The sequence below is a fragment of the Panulirus ornatus genome, chromosome 37 (genome assembly GCF_036320965.1).
Source record: "Panulirus ornatus isolate Po-2019 chromosome 37, ASM3632096v1, whole genome shotgun sequence".
In the NCBI taxonomy this organism is placed as follows: Eukaryota; Metazoa; Arthropoda; class Malacostraca; order Decapoda; family Palinuridae; genus Panulirus; species Panulirus ornatus.
Window position 1 is genome coordinate 16,490,296 of NC_092260.1, and position 14,051 is coordinate 16,504,346.

General features: G+C 36.3%; 1 protein-coding gene across 1 annotated transcript; it reads right to left on the minus strand.

Annotated features, from left to right (window-relative positions):
- Window positions 1–6,919: 6,919 nt before the first annotated feature.
- On the minus strand, window positions 6,920–13,731 carry LOC139760541 (death-associated protein 1). The gene is made up of 3 exons (XM_071683858.1): window positions 13,574–13,731; window positions 11,300–11,426; window positions 6,920–10,619 (listed from the first exon to the last, which is right to left on the minus strand). Exons 1-3 carry the CDS (start codon window positions 13,620–13,622, stop codon window positions 10,457–10,459), a joined length of 339 nt encoding a protein of 112 aa, XP_071539959.1. The 5' UTR covers window positions 13,623–13,731; the 3' UTR covers window positions 6,920–10,456.
- Between the last annotated feature and the right edge of the window lie 320 nt (window positions 13,732–14,051).

Consider the following 14,051-nt stretch of genomic DNA (forward strand, 5'->3'; position numbering starts at 1 on the left):
AAATGAAAGTGCAAGATGTATGTATGTATGTATGGTTTAATCGTTTGGAAAAGATATGTTGAAATCCAACTTCACAGGTATTTTGCCATCCCCAATGACAGTTTAAACTGCAAACTGTTTTTTTGCAAACTGTCATTGCAAAATTCCAAGTATTATGCATGGGAGTCCATTCTTTAAATCTGACATCTAAGAAATTCTTATCACCATTGGTATATAGTAATCATGTATAATGACATTTAGAAAAACTAACTAGGTTGTTTGTATTTGAATGATGAAAGTTGTATCTCTCCATTTCTATGGTACTTATTTAAATGTATTAATATCACTGTATGTTCCATATATTAAATTTTTGGCTACGAAGTTTGCTAGATTGTGTTGGATATCAGTTAGACATAGTTTGGTTATTCTTTTCAGAAATCCTTTGCTCATGTTTCAGGATGAACCAGAAATACATATTCTCATTCATGTCTGCATGTCAGGGTTTCGTATATTTATGTTTATTATATATCATCCCTACTTTTAGTTGATATGAGAGGATGACCACCTGTGGCATTGAGAAATAGTGGAAGAGTACTAGAGGGAGGGAAATGGGTTAAGAATGCATGGAATAGTGCATGCAAGTTAGGCATGTAAGAACAGGGACAAGTGACGACTCTTGTCATGGTCACCGCTTGATGGTAATTCCTGGAGGGAATGGGCATCAGAGATATGAATCGATAGGTAGATAGTGGTCTTTGTTGTCTTTTCCTAGCGCTACCTCGCGCACAGGCGGGGGGTTGTCATTTCATGTGTGGCGGGGTGGTGACGGGAATGAATAAAGGCAGACTATGAATTATGTGCATGTGTATATATGTATATGTCTGTGTGGGTATATATATGTATACGTTGAGATGTATAGGTATATATATGTGCGTGTGTTGACGTGTATGTATATGCATGTGTATTTGGGTGGGTTGGGCCATTCTTTCGTCTGTTTCCTTGCGCTACCTTGCTAACACGGGAGACAGCGACAAAGTATAATGATAAATAAAAAGGTAGATAGTTTTAGTTAATCAAGGTGGTGATGTGAGACTTTATAGAATATGATGCCATGACTCTCTGCACAGGTTTGAAGAGTAGTCCAAGTCCTTCTTTATATATCCTTAAGCTTTACTTTATCATCACTAACTCTGTTTTGCTAGACCGGATTTGAATCAAACTTATTGAAATTACTCATTCCATTACATCTCATTACAGGTTCAGATAAGCTTCCCCCCCAAAAATGTGAACATATATCCCAAACTTTACTTTCTGGTAAGTAGTTTTGCAAAATCGACTAGGCTTTTAATCAAGATTTCTAATTTGCTCATTTCATTAGTCCTAAGTACAGTTTCAATCATGGAACCAAATCAAGCAGCTGTGCATATGCCTCTTTCAGGATGGAACCAGATTACTTAAGTTTTTTTTTTCCTTCTAAAACTATAGTTTTCACTTACCTGATCTTGGCTGAAGCATATTAGATTTTCATTGTAAGAAATATTGTTTGTCACTTCTTAACTTTATGTTTTAGTCTGTATTTTTTCTATGGTTGTACATGTAAAGACAGTGTGCTGACCTTCTTTTCCTTCTTCTCTCCATTGCTTCAGAAAACCTCTCATTTCTATTACTGACTAACAGTCATACTTATCGGCTCATTTTTCCTCAATCATCTTTGCATATCAGAATTTTTTCTCTCCTAGTCTGTTGTCCTGCATGCTGAGAAACTTCTTTTCTCTTGAACATCCCCTTAATTCCAGTGAGGTTTATGTCTCTCATCCTTCACAAACCACCCAAATGGTAGCTGCAGAAATATCGTGTTCTGGATCTCCAGTTCCAATCAGCTGCCTCTTCTCAGTGATGACACCATCTTTTTGCAAGCTGACCACTTCATAATTCTCCAAATCTTTAAGCATGTTAGAAGTCTTGACTTTTTTTCTCTTTTTCAGTGTGTGTCTAGGGCCACATGCCAAGGCAGTGATATATCAGGACATATACCCTTCAGCAGGTGTATATTTTTAGTTACCTGAAAACTTTCATTAGTTTTCCCTGGTTGTCTGTTTGTTTGGCATAAAGCTCGGGACTCAGCTATTTCCAAGGATACACATAAATTCAACTGTTTCTTAAGATAAGTGTCCTTCTTTCATTTAAAGTGGAACTTATGAATATATGTAGAGTGATTTGGAACAATGTGGTATACCGGGGTCGACGTGCTGTCAATGGATTGAACCAGGGCATGTGAAGCGTCTGGGCTAAACATGGTATGGTAAACATGCAATTGTCTTGGACAATTGCACGTTTACCAAATGGCGTCCTAGCTTCATCTCTTCGATGTATTATCAACTGACTTATATTTCTCTTGAAGGAATAGTGGTTCCAACAATGTTATATGGTTGTAAGGTGTGGGCTATAGATAGAGTTGTGCAGAGGAGGGTGGATGTGCTGGAAATGAGATGTTTGAGGACAATATGTGGTGTGAGGTGGTTTGATCGAGTAAGTTATGAAAGGGTAAGAGAGATGTGTGGTAGTAAAAAGAGTGTGGTTGAGAGAGCAGAAGAGGGTGTTTTGAAATGGTTTGGTCACATGGAGAGAATGAGTGAGGAACATTATCTTGGTCGCTATAACAACTTGATAGTTATATTGCTGTGATTAATTCTGTGGTTGGGGATATATTTTGTCATTACCTACAATATTGCTGTGATTATATTATCATGATAACAATATTTTCATGGCGATTTATAAAGAGGATATATGTTTCAGAGGTGGAGGGAACGAGGAGAAGTGGGAGACCAAATTGAAGGTGGAAAGATGGAGTGAAAAAGATTTTGAGTGATCGGGGCCTGAACATGCAGGAGGGTGAAAGGCGTGCAGGAATAGAGTGAATTGGAACGATGTGGTATACCGGGCTCGATGTGCTGGCAATGGATTGAACATGGGCATGTGAAGCAACTGGGGTAAACCATGGAAAGTTGTGTGGGGCCTGGATGTGGAAAGGGAGCTGTGGTTTCAGTGCATTATACATGACAGCTAGAGACTGAGTGTGAACAAATGTGGCCTTTGTTGTCTTTCCTAGCGCTACCTTGTGCACATGCAGGGGAGCGGGTTTTCATTTCATGTGTGGCAGGGTGATGACGGGAATGAATAAGGGCAATGTGTGGTGTGAGATTTACATGAGTTTACATGAGAAAGACAGAGAACAGGAGGTCTGATTGGCCCATGACTGGGTTGTCTGATAAAAAAATGAAAAAGGATTTTAACTTGACAAGAAAATGTAATTCTCATCAGCAGTTTTTAAGCTATCACCGACTGCCCACTACTGCACATTAGCCTTCTAGTTTCCCCATTACCGCTGTCATTTATACAGTTTATTTTTTTTTTTTCAGAGTATACCTGAAAGTATAAAATATTTGCCTAAACGACTTTTCAAGGTATTTATGGCCTTAGCATTCACTACATCTGACGGTGACTTATTCCAGGGCTCAACTCACCTATAGGAAAAGAAGCTTTTTCTCATGTCCGTATTACGTCTCTTAGCTTTGAGCTTAATTCCATTTATCCTGGAAATTGTATTTCCTTGTCTTTCGAAAAGATGTCTGTGATTACTTTATCTAATGTTCAGAATTTTGAACACTTGGATTAAGTTGCTATGAAGTCTACATTTTTTAAGGGAGAAGAGATCCAGTCATTTTAGCCTTTCTTCATATGCCAGATTTCTAAGGGATGGGATCAATTTTGTCATGTGTCTTTGTGCTTGCCCTAATTTTTCCTCATCTTTTTTATAGTTTGGGGACCAAACCTGGACTGTATGCATATTCAAGGTGTGGTCTTACTAGAGAATTGGGCTTAGGACCAACCCCTGTGGCACACCACTCATTACGTCAAGCCAGTCTGAGGCTTCACCATTTAATACTGCACGCTGCTTTCTTCTGGTAAGCCAGTCTCTGATCCATGTACAGAGTTTTTCACTGCTACTGTGTGCTTTAAGTTTATTTAAAAGTCTCTTGTGAGGTACTTTATTGAAAGCCTTTTGGAAATCTAAATATACTACGTCAGATGGTAGTTTTTCGTCCCATTTCTGATAAATAACATTGAAAAATTCCAGCAAATTCATCAGGCAGGATCTTCTATTGTGGAAGCCATGTTGGTTTTCCATTATAATTTTGTGTTCTAGAAACGTGACATTTTTACCTAACACTGACATAAGGCTAATTAGGCAGTAATTCATGGTATACACTTTTTGTCTCCCTCTTTATACGTAGATATTTTCACACTATGCTAGTTGTGCATTACCTCTTAGCCAGTTCCAGTGTTATTAAACTACCTTGTTTAGGGTCAAGATCTTTGTTAAAAAGCATTGAATTATTCAGATCTTGCAGATTTGGACCTGTTAATCCCCTTCTGCTTGCTTGGAAAATGAATGACATTCACTTGCTTCATACTGTTCATTTGTCTTCAGAAGCAGTTTATAATAGGTTATGAAACTTTTTTCACCTGCATTTTAATATTTGTTTACATAGGGTTTATCTGAAGTTCCCCAAGTAATCTAAAAAATCTTTGAATTCCACTGGCAGGGTCTGGTTTTTAACCTGTTCTGGATCCCTTTTGGTATATATTTTTCAATTTGCTTTTCTTGAGGATCTTTATTTCCTCCAATTTATATGTAGGGGTTTCAAAGGTTCCTGACATTGTTTACTCATGAAAGGTTCCCTTTCTGAATATGATAGTCCTCTCATTTAGCATATCTGAGATTGTCTCTTTTATTGCAAGGATTCAAAACATAAACATAGTATGTGATCTTAGTACCCTCATGCTGCGCTTTTCAAGGACTCCACATACAAAAACTGATTGTTTTGTTGCTTCTCTGGTGGCACCTTTAAATCTTCTTAGGTTACCAAGAAATCCCTTTCTTCTAATATAATCTGGCTGTTTGAACCCTTACTGTAAAGTTTTTAGTTTTGCCAGCTCATTCAAACTTCTTGAATAAAGCAGTGTCAACAAGGTACTGGTTGGCTAACCATTGTTGTGGAAGCCTTTCCTAGAATGCCTCTTGTGAGTGGGAAGTTTACTTAAGTACCTTAAAGTGCTGTAGGGTCATCTTTTACTTTTAAATTTTTTATCTTTCTGTCCACCTATAGGTGATTATGGTCTCTGTATCTTGGAGGACAACAAATCAGGAGAGAAAAGTGAATGTTGATGCATAAAAATTCATATTTTGTGAGCTGTGTGCTGCAAGCATTTCTTTCATTACTGCTCCCCACCCTACATACTCCTCCTCATAAAAAAAAAAAATCATCTGGCTGTGGTTAACATCCTTGTCCTAGGAATTAAAGAGGTGGTCAGTCTGCATGGCTAGGCATCTGTTAGATGAGATTGTTTCTGGGACGAAGCAGCTAATTAGAGCAGGTGTTCTGGAATAAACTGGTACCACAGCCACTGTTTGGGTAGTTTGTGAAGGGTGAGAGGTATAAGCCTCTCTGGAATTGGGGAATGTTAGAGGCTGCCAACCCCCAAAAATCAAATGAAATCATCCTCAGTAGCATGCAGGACACTGTCCAGAGAAAAAAGCTTTCCATGCTTCTGAATTCTTTTTTCACCCAAACTTTCCTCCTTTTATAACCCATCCAATATTTTCTGGTCGCAGAGTCCAAGTACTCCCATTTACAGTTCAGGAAAAAGTTAGGATGAGACATATCCCTCTGAGAGTCAGAGTAGTTAATGGGCAAGCTAGTGCTTGCACTTACTTGTTCATACTATCATTGGTTCATTCCACCTTAAAGAAGGTTGACTATTGTGATTATAGATTCTAATAGAGACTTTTAGTATATCAAGTTATTTATGTTGTATTTTAATTTTCAATAACTAATTCTTACAATCTTTTATGTGACAAGTATATCCTTTACAAGCATATCTCACTGACTTCCATTAGTCTTAAATGTTATTTCTTTTTGAGTTTCTGGGGAATCTTATAACAGGTATTGATATTTCTGAAAATCATGATAAGTTTGGCATAGCTCTAAAACTTCCCTATCTCAAATTTTATTCCTTTTTTGTAAACTCATTTGTTTTCACTTAGTTCATTACTGTAATTGTTCTGGGAACAACCAGCTTCTTTTCCATTTGAAAAATATGTTCCATAATGTTCCATTTTCTCCAACTGTCCGCCTCCTAAATTTACATATATTTCAAATTATATAATTGTAATGTCAATAAAATGCGAATACACATCCATACATTATAAGTTTTTCAATTAGGTGGCAAAAGATAGCCATAACAGTTCATGATTAATGGTTCATAGAGCTATGTAAGGGTCCATTCCAATCATTGTGCCTTTGTATTATATTGCCCAATGAGAAATTAGAAATATTTATGTTTCTTCCTCAAGTGAGATAAAGCACTGCAGTTGAAAATTTGATGCAGTAAAAGATACATGAACAAATATTGCTGAAAATTACCAATAATGATGCTGATAAACAGCTACTTCTACATTCTTTCTCACCTCAGCAAATTTCATCTGTATTCTTGCAAATGCAGTATCTATTAAATTTCATACATTACACAGAGCTTGAGTGGAAATTGGTTAACCAAAATGCAAGTTCTATCAGTTGCTTTCAGCATTATTGCTACATTATTATGGTGATTGTGAGAAGCTGACACCTTCAGCATTATCCTATGTTCACTGCAGGCAAAAACAAACTAGAAAAAGTTTATATTATGTTTAAGAACACAAAAACATGAGTTTTTTTTATATATTTTTTATTTTTTCCCCCATACCAATTAACAATTCATAAAAATCCCATCCTGATTACTTGAACAGTAGGTCTGATGATAATGCTCTCAAAACCTTTATGCTATATGCCCATACATAATGAAAGCTGTGAATGTATACCTCTCAATCAGATGATAATTTTACATATAGTAAGTAATATTTTTATATATAGATTTACAGATGCTAATTAAGAGCATGATCAAGTCTTAGATCTAATAAATGTATAATCATCCAAGTGATAAGCATACACTTAAAAATATTTTTAGACAATACCAATTAAATTAAATACATCTCAAAAAACATTTCTATACAAGGTATATACTGATGCTGTTTTAATAATAATTAATCATACTCTTTGAGAATATAACGATAATAATTTGCCCAATCAGCTTTAAAACAGTACTGCAATTACAAAAAAAATACGCCTTTTACATACTATAGAAAAACCAAGAACCTGAAAAATCTAGTTTGAATAATTTCAACATCAGGAATGTGTAAATAATGCTACTGCAATTACAAAAAAAAATACGCCTTTTACATACTATAGAAAAACCAAGAACCTGAAAAATCTAGTTTGAATAATTTCAACATCAGGAATGTGTAAATAATGCTATCTTCAAGTGATTAACTGAAAAGAACTTCATGAGTATTTTCCCCTTTTCTGTAGAGAAGACAAATATGTTACAACAAAAGAAATGCAATAATCATGCAATTTAAGGAAAAGTGCATCTCAAATCTAGACAAAATTTACCAAATCAACCTTATATAGGAATGAAATCTAAGAATATGTAAGTCTTATAAATCATATAAATGCCTCATGTAAAAAATGAGCCATGAAAAAAATAAAATAGCCTTATTAAAGAATTTTTCAAAAAGGAATGTGTAAATAAGCAATCTATCAAAAAAGGCTCTACAGAACTGAAATGCTGACTAGCTATAACAAAAGAAGCTAGACTAGGTAAATTGCACTCTGTAAACATAACAATGTATATTTAGCATTACCCAAGTCTAGTACATAAGAGCAAAACCCAAAACCAATGCCCCATTACCAATTCACACCAAATTATATACCCAGAGGCTTAGCCATTATTCAACTGGAGGACTGTAACTGTTCTTTGAATTTTGTGACAAGGTAGTTCAAATTACAAATTAGTCATGTTAGGGCATCAACTAAAATACACATGTCCAGTATACTGAAGACACCAGAGTATCAAATTATCACACATCCCAGTACATACAGCTGATACAACAGCACTATGGTTTGTCAAATATAAAAATTCAGCTTTATAATATTACAACCACTTCTAGGGGGACTGTTGCAAGTGTAAATAATGAAACAATTGTACATGAAAATTTCACAGAAAATTTCAACCTGAAGCATCAAAGAAAAATTATGGAGGCTCACTGGTCCAACAAATCAGTTACTTAATTTCTGTTGTTTATTGAAAAAGATAGGAATGATAATGTACAGCACCTTTCTTGTGACAATGTCTGATGAGGTGCCTCATGACAAAGCAAGTGTGCACATGTGCAACAAGACTCATTAAAGCTATCAGTAAACAGCTGTCATTTACCCAAGTCTGTTATTAAATAATGATGGAGCAAGGTCACAGTTCAAGAACAAATTCAACATGGCTAGTGTCATTTTCCACTCTGATGATTCTGGAAGTGATGCAATCTGGAACTTTATTGAAACTGCCCATGGACAAGGTGCAGTAGATGGTGTTGGGGGATCAGTATGGCTAGGCATCATATAGAACTGTATGGCTAGGCATCCTATAGAACTGTGCTGTTGTGAACACAGCAGTGGAGTTTGCAAGAGTGGCTGAAGAGGAGTGCAAGAAAGTCGTCATCTTTGTTCCAAAGAGTGAATACAAACAGATTATTAGAGCAAGGTCACCCAGGTGAGATGTTTGCCAAACAATTTCTGGCACTCGCTGTGCATTTTGTTTGGAAATAATAAGAGGATGCACATGCTATATTCATAGCACAGAACTCACAGTTTGTTATACAAGAGACTTGCACAGAGCACACTCTTATTAGCACAACAGCAAGCAAACTGCCCAGGACTCTGCACAACATTTACCCAGACAAGCCACAAAACAAGAGCACAAAATCAAATGATGATGACAGAGTATTCCAGCCTGAATCATGGTCTGCCACAACACATTATTGACAAGCTTAAAAATTCAGTTCCATTCACCCTGCCCCAGTAACAGGAGAAGCTTGTGACAGCTTTAATGAGTGGTGCATTTGGTTTTACTAGGGGAATCTGATAAAAATATCCTGATTTTTTTATGCCTAGAACTGAAAGTCCTCACATACAAAGGTGCTTCAACTGTGATGCCTGACACAAATTCAATGTCTATCAAACTACATTACAGTAGGTTTAGTGTTTTTGTTCCAAAGTGTCCCATCCATGACATGCAAAATACCATGGAATCCCTCTGTAATTCAAATACCTTGGTATCAATGTAAATATTACCAATGGTCATCCTACAAGACATACTGAGAGGGCTTCTTAAGCCATTTGATCCAGTGCAAAAAAAAAATAATTCTCAAACATTTTAAGTTCACCCAACAAAAAGCCCTAACAGTAGTAGACTTACAGAATGTGTCGCATTTTGGTCACATAGCAAGCTACAAGGGCAAAGTATTACATCCTGATAACATTATCACAGCTATCCAAACACAAAAAGGACTCATTTGTCCATTATGTTTTCCACAGCCCAAGTATTTAACTTGTTCATACATCTGGTATATCTGTTGTAATAACAATGGAACAGAATTCTTAAACCTTCAGCATACCAAAAGATTAGTCATAAATGCAAAGCAAACAAGGAATGAATCAACTTACTATCTTCTATGTTATTCATATCTGCTGAAAAAAATTAAGTAAAAAGCAAGTTCGTGATGTAATAATTTTGTGCAATTTAATCATAAAATAAATCATTTCTCAAATTGCATTAGTTGTAAATCTTCAATTTTAATGAGTCTAACTTATCAGTACTGCTAATAAATACTTGCACCATGCAAAACTATACGATGAATTTGAAATGAAAAAACAAAGATATCAGGATTACTGAACTGAAAGCTAAGCAAACATTTATCTAGTTAAGCTGTCCCTATGCATTATCATGCAACCATAGTGTATTTGTACTTCTTAAAAGTCACATTGTCAACTATAACATTAAGTACAATGACCTCAACAGATTACAATATTTATGTATTGAGGATAAATTCCACTATGAAAAATTGGGAAGTAACCTTCCTGAGCATCAGGATGGCTAACTGTTCTTGCTGATATTGCAATCACGTAAAGGATGAAATAATAAAAATTAGTACACAACACTCCCTGACAATATGTTCTGAGCACATGGTGATCTTACCCTGAACTTTTGAGCGAGTAATGGGGTTAGGGGTGTTGAACTGTTTAATTTCCAAAGAACAGTCCCAAAAGTGTGAATGGAAATGCATCCATTTATTACAAATCTCTTCTTACTGAATTTCATCAACACTTGTCACACCCTCTGTCATCACTTAATTTCTTTCAGTCCATACTGCCTACAGACTGTTTCCAACACTACTGACTCATAATCTCTTGGTCATTTACATGTCAAAGACAACAAGACATCCTGAATGACATGGATGCATGTGAAATTTTATTTCTTTATCTTACTTCCTGGGCTGTTGGATGACGGGTGGCTTCGCATTATGGAGATTGCGTCCATCATGGGTGGGTACTGGCTTCTCGTGAATGTGTTTAACTGCAGCAGTGGGGAAGTCTCTCTCCACTTTGCCAATTACACCAGATACCATTACTGGAGGCCTTGGGGGACTGTAACAAAATTGAAATCAGAGCTACACATGAAGGAAAATTTCCAAAAGTTACTAAAGTATGAAAAGTTATATATTTCGGAGTAAGCATGTATACAGCAAACTACATTCCAAGTTGCATTATTTTTTACTACATTACAAGTGTTGGATGGTAGCGCGTTTGGTAATTTTTTTGTTAATGTATTTTGCCATCTCTTGTACTAATGCCAGGACAGAAACAGAAGAAATGGCCTAATTCACTCGTATCCACTCTTTAACTGTCATGAGCAATGCACCCCAGACTTTGTTTCACTCAGAGCCAGAACATTCAAGTTCCCCTTTCTAATCATATCATCTGTTTCTCCCTTCTCATCCTGGTTACATTGATGCAAATTCTAACACCTCAATCTGAGCCCTCATGGACAATTAGCACTCCTCACTAGGCTCCTTCTGTTCCCATTTTTAGACAATAACAATTCAAGGGGGGGATGGTAGTCCCTTTCACCCACCACTTTTAGCCATCACTTATAACATGCAGATGTGTGGGTAGTTTTTTGTTCCCTACTTCCCAGGATGAGGAAATGTTATTTAGGATGAGAAAAAATCATGGGCACTACATCTCATGTTAAGTGAAAGACAGAAAAGAGGTTGTGTTTATTGATTATTCAGTTCCAACAACCCACTCTAAAGAAATATACAAACCTTTTGGTGACAACAGTTTCTTCATCCTGATCATCATTTTCACTTTCTTTTCGGGGTTTAGGTGGGGGTCCCTCCTTATCTTCTAAACTTCTACGCCTCTGAGGAATGCGTACCCCACCAACCTTCACTGTAAAAATGTTGATATATGTGAAACACAGTCTTGCAAATCATTCTTCTGGTCTTTTACATATAATGTTTTTATCATAGAGATGACAAAGTACTATTGAATTATTGAAAAATAAACATGCACAATCTTTTATCACAAGCAATTCACCCAAGAAAAAAAAAAACACATATATCTACCTTTGTACACCTATACAAAGGATACGCATCACTCTTTGAATGACTGTACAAAAATTGCTTAAAGTTACAAATAACAAATGAAGATTTATCAATATTTAGTGAATGGTTTTAACCCAAAACAATATTTAGCTAATGGTTTCAACTCAAAAGTCCTCTCTGTTTTCAGGAACCTCAAATCTTAAGTCAATTTCATTGGGTGGCAATGACAAAGTCCGTCTCTAATAATCACTTCTATCAAACTTTTATATTTAACTACAAAAAATGCCCAATAATAATGGTGTCATTATTCCAAAAATCAACCCAATTCTGAAGTACTATAAATGGAGAATATAGTACCAGTGTCCTCCAATGTCACATGCTCTAAAATCGCAATACAAGCAATACCTTTTTTTTTTTTTCTCCCAAATCGTTTAACAAAAGACCCATCAGCTTTTAGAAGCTCTACTGCACTTGAACTTACACTGGTCTTCCGTAAAAGAGTGCAGAAACTCTTGCTGTTGTTAAAACTTTGCCAGGCCTTAGCCTTTCTTGGGCCCCTGTCTTGCTAAAGCCCATCCCTTTTTTCCCTTTAATTCTCTAATGCTAGTCTTCACTGATTTTGCTGCATTAAGTACTGCATGGCTTCAGACTGTAATTATGCTACACGCTGAAGCCTCTGATAGCAAACTAAGATTATTTTTCTTCTGCAGTATGTTCTCTTGATTATTCTAATGACTACTCATTTCTTTTCCTTTGCACCTAGACATTAAAAGCTGTCTTTCACGACCTGAATTTCTTCCTCTTAAAGTTTTCTTGGGCAAATGTTACACAAAACCCAAACAAAATTTTGCGACATGCCAACCGTATTATGCCAATCTTTTTTCTAACTTTCCTTCAGCCCTTCTTTCTTACTGCATCTATAACTTTCCCTATTGAAGTTAATTTTTTTCAAATACAGAGATTCATAAAGTCATTTCTGTAGAGGTAAAAGAGGAATTTCAATTACTCCAACATGAGTTGTCAGAGAGCTTTCACTTACTGCCATCTTGAAGTGCCAGGAAACTGATACAGAAAAACAAACCAATCACCCTTATCTAGCTTCCCAACGTAGGAGCTCCACCCACCAACCCTAGCCTACTTCAACATAAGACAGACTACAGTTCAAAAATATTGAATAAAAAGCCTGACTAACCAAGTTACACAAACATTGGTATAATAGTCTGACCTCCAGCAGTGAAGTGACTTCACAATCTAATTACTGTTACAGCACCATACATTTTAATATTTTTATTTATCTGAAATCTCTTAAGCTGTCAACCAACTATGCATGGTTCACTACTATAGATGTCAACCAATTATGTACAGTTAACTGCTATAATTGTCAACTGACAATACCCATGATAAAAAAAAGTCAAGACATTTTTGTATGTTTGTAGAGATTAATTCCAAAAGAATGTAACGTTACAGATCATTTTCCAAAAATTCAAGTATGATGGGATGAAGGTTGCTTATACAACCGCCGATTACTTTCTAAGGAATGGGGTTCTGGTCCTGGATATGTTTATAAGAAACTATTAATGCACATATCCCATCCACAAGTGCTTTACATGACATTCTCGGTCTGGAGTAATTACTCAATACTATGTGGTAAAAATCTGCAGTGGAGCAGGTCATGTGGCCCGAAGACATGAGAGATTTCCACACTGCACGTAACAGCCGCGCCCGACCTCCCAAGGTGAAGCAGCTGTATAACTTTTCAACAAGTACCCCGTGTTCTTAAGTCATGAATAACAACTTAAATGCATGAGAACTAATATGGTGCAGAAGAAGAGGAAGTGCTGTCAACAAGCTGACATGAGAGGAAATCATTCAATGATCGCCTAGGATGGCCGGATGTTTTACTGTGACAGCTTCAACACACGCTAAAACAAAAGTGGAAAAAAATAATCCATAAGTAACAATCAAATTTTCTACTTAACATTTTACACTTACTTGCAGGAGGGTGTCCTGCTTTCACCTCAATTTCCTCAGCTGATGACATCTTGTGTAAATATGTGAAAATCAGGGAGAAACTTAGTGCGTATCACAAACTCAGCTGACACTTCTTGTTGCTGACGCCAGTGCTGCCACCTAACGGTCAGTACGGGCAACACGCTCAACACCGCCAAGTCCAAAGTTCACTCAAATTGGTCTATACAGTGCCCTGTCCTTAGCACAAATCATATCTTATAGATCAAATCATATCTTATGTATTTTCTATATTCTTTCTTTTCAGTAGGCGCATTCTGACCCCTTAAGGAACACTATTTACCATTTGAGGTTCTTATGTAATAGCGTTAAATTCATTAATCAAGATGAGAGCAAATTGAAGTGGGATCTGTGAATATATACGAATAGGGTTTTTCATTTTCATGATCAAAGCTTAACCTAAAAAATGGAGAGCAGAATGGCGCTACCAAGAAAGAACTGT

What these genes read in the sequence shown, in the direction of transcription:
- LOC139760541 (XM_071683858.1), bottom strand. Translation starts at nt 13,622, where the DNA reads ATGTCATCAGCTGAGGAAATTGAGGTGAAAGCAGGACACCCTCCTGCA. An exon ending in AGCAGGACACCCTCCTGCAA is followed by an intron (nt 11,427 to 13,573) that starts GTAAGTGTAAAA and finishes ACATTTTTACAG; the next exon opens with TGAAGGTTGGTGGGGTACGC. An exon ending in GAAACTGTTGTCACCAAAAG is followed by an intron (nt 10,620 to 11,299) that starts GTTTGTATATTT and finishes ATTTTGTTACAG; the next exon opens with TCCCCCAAGGCCTCCAGTAA.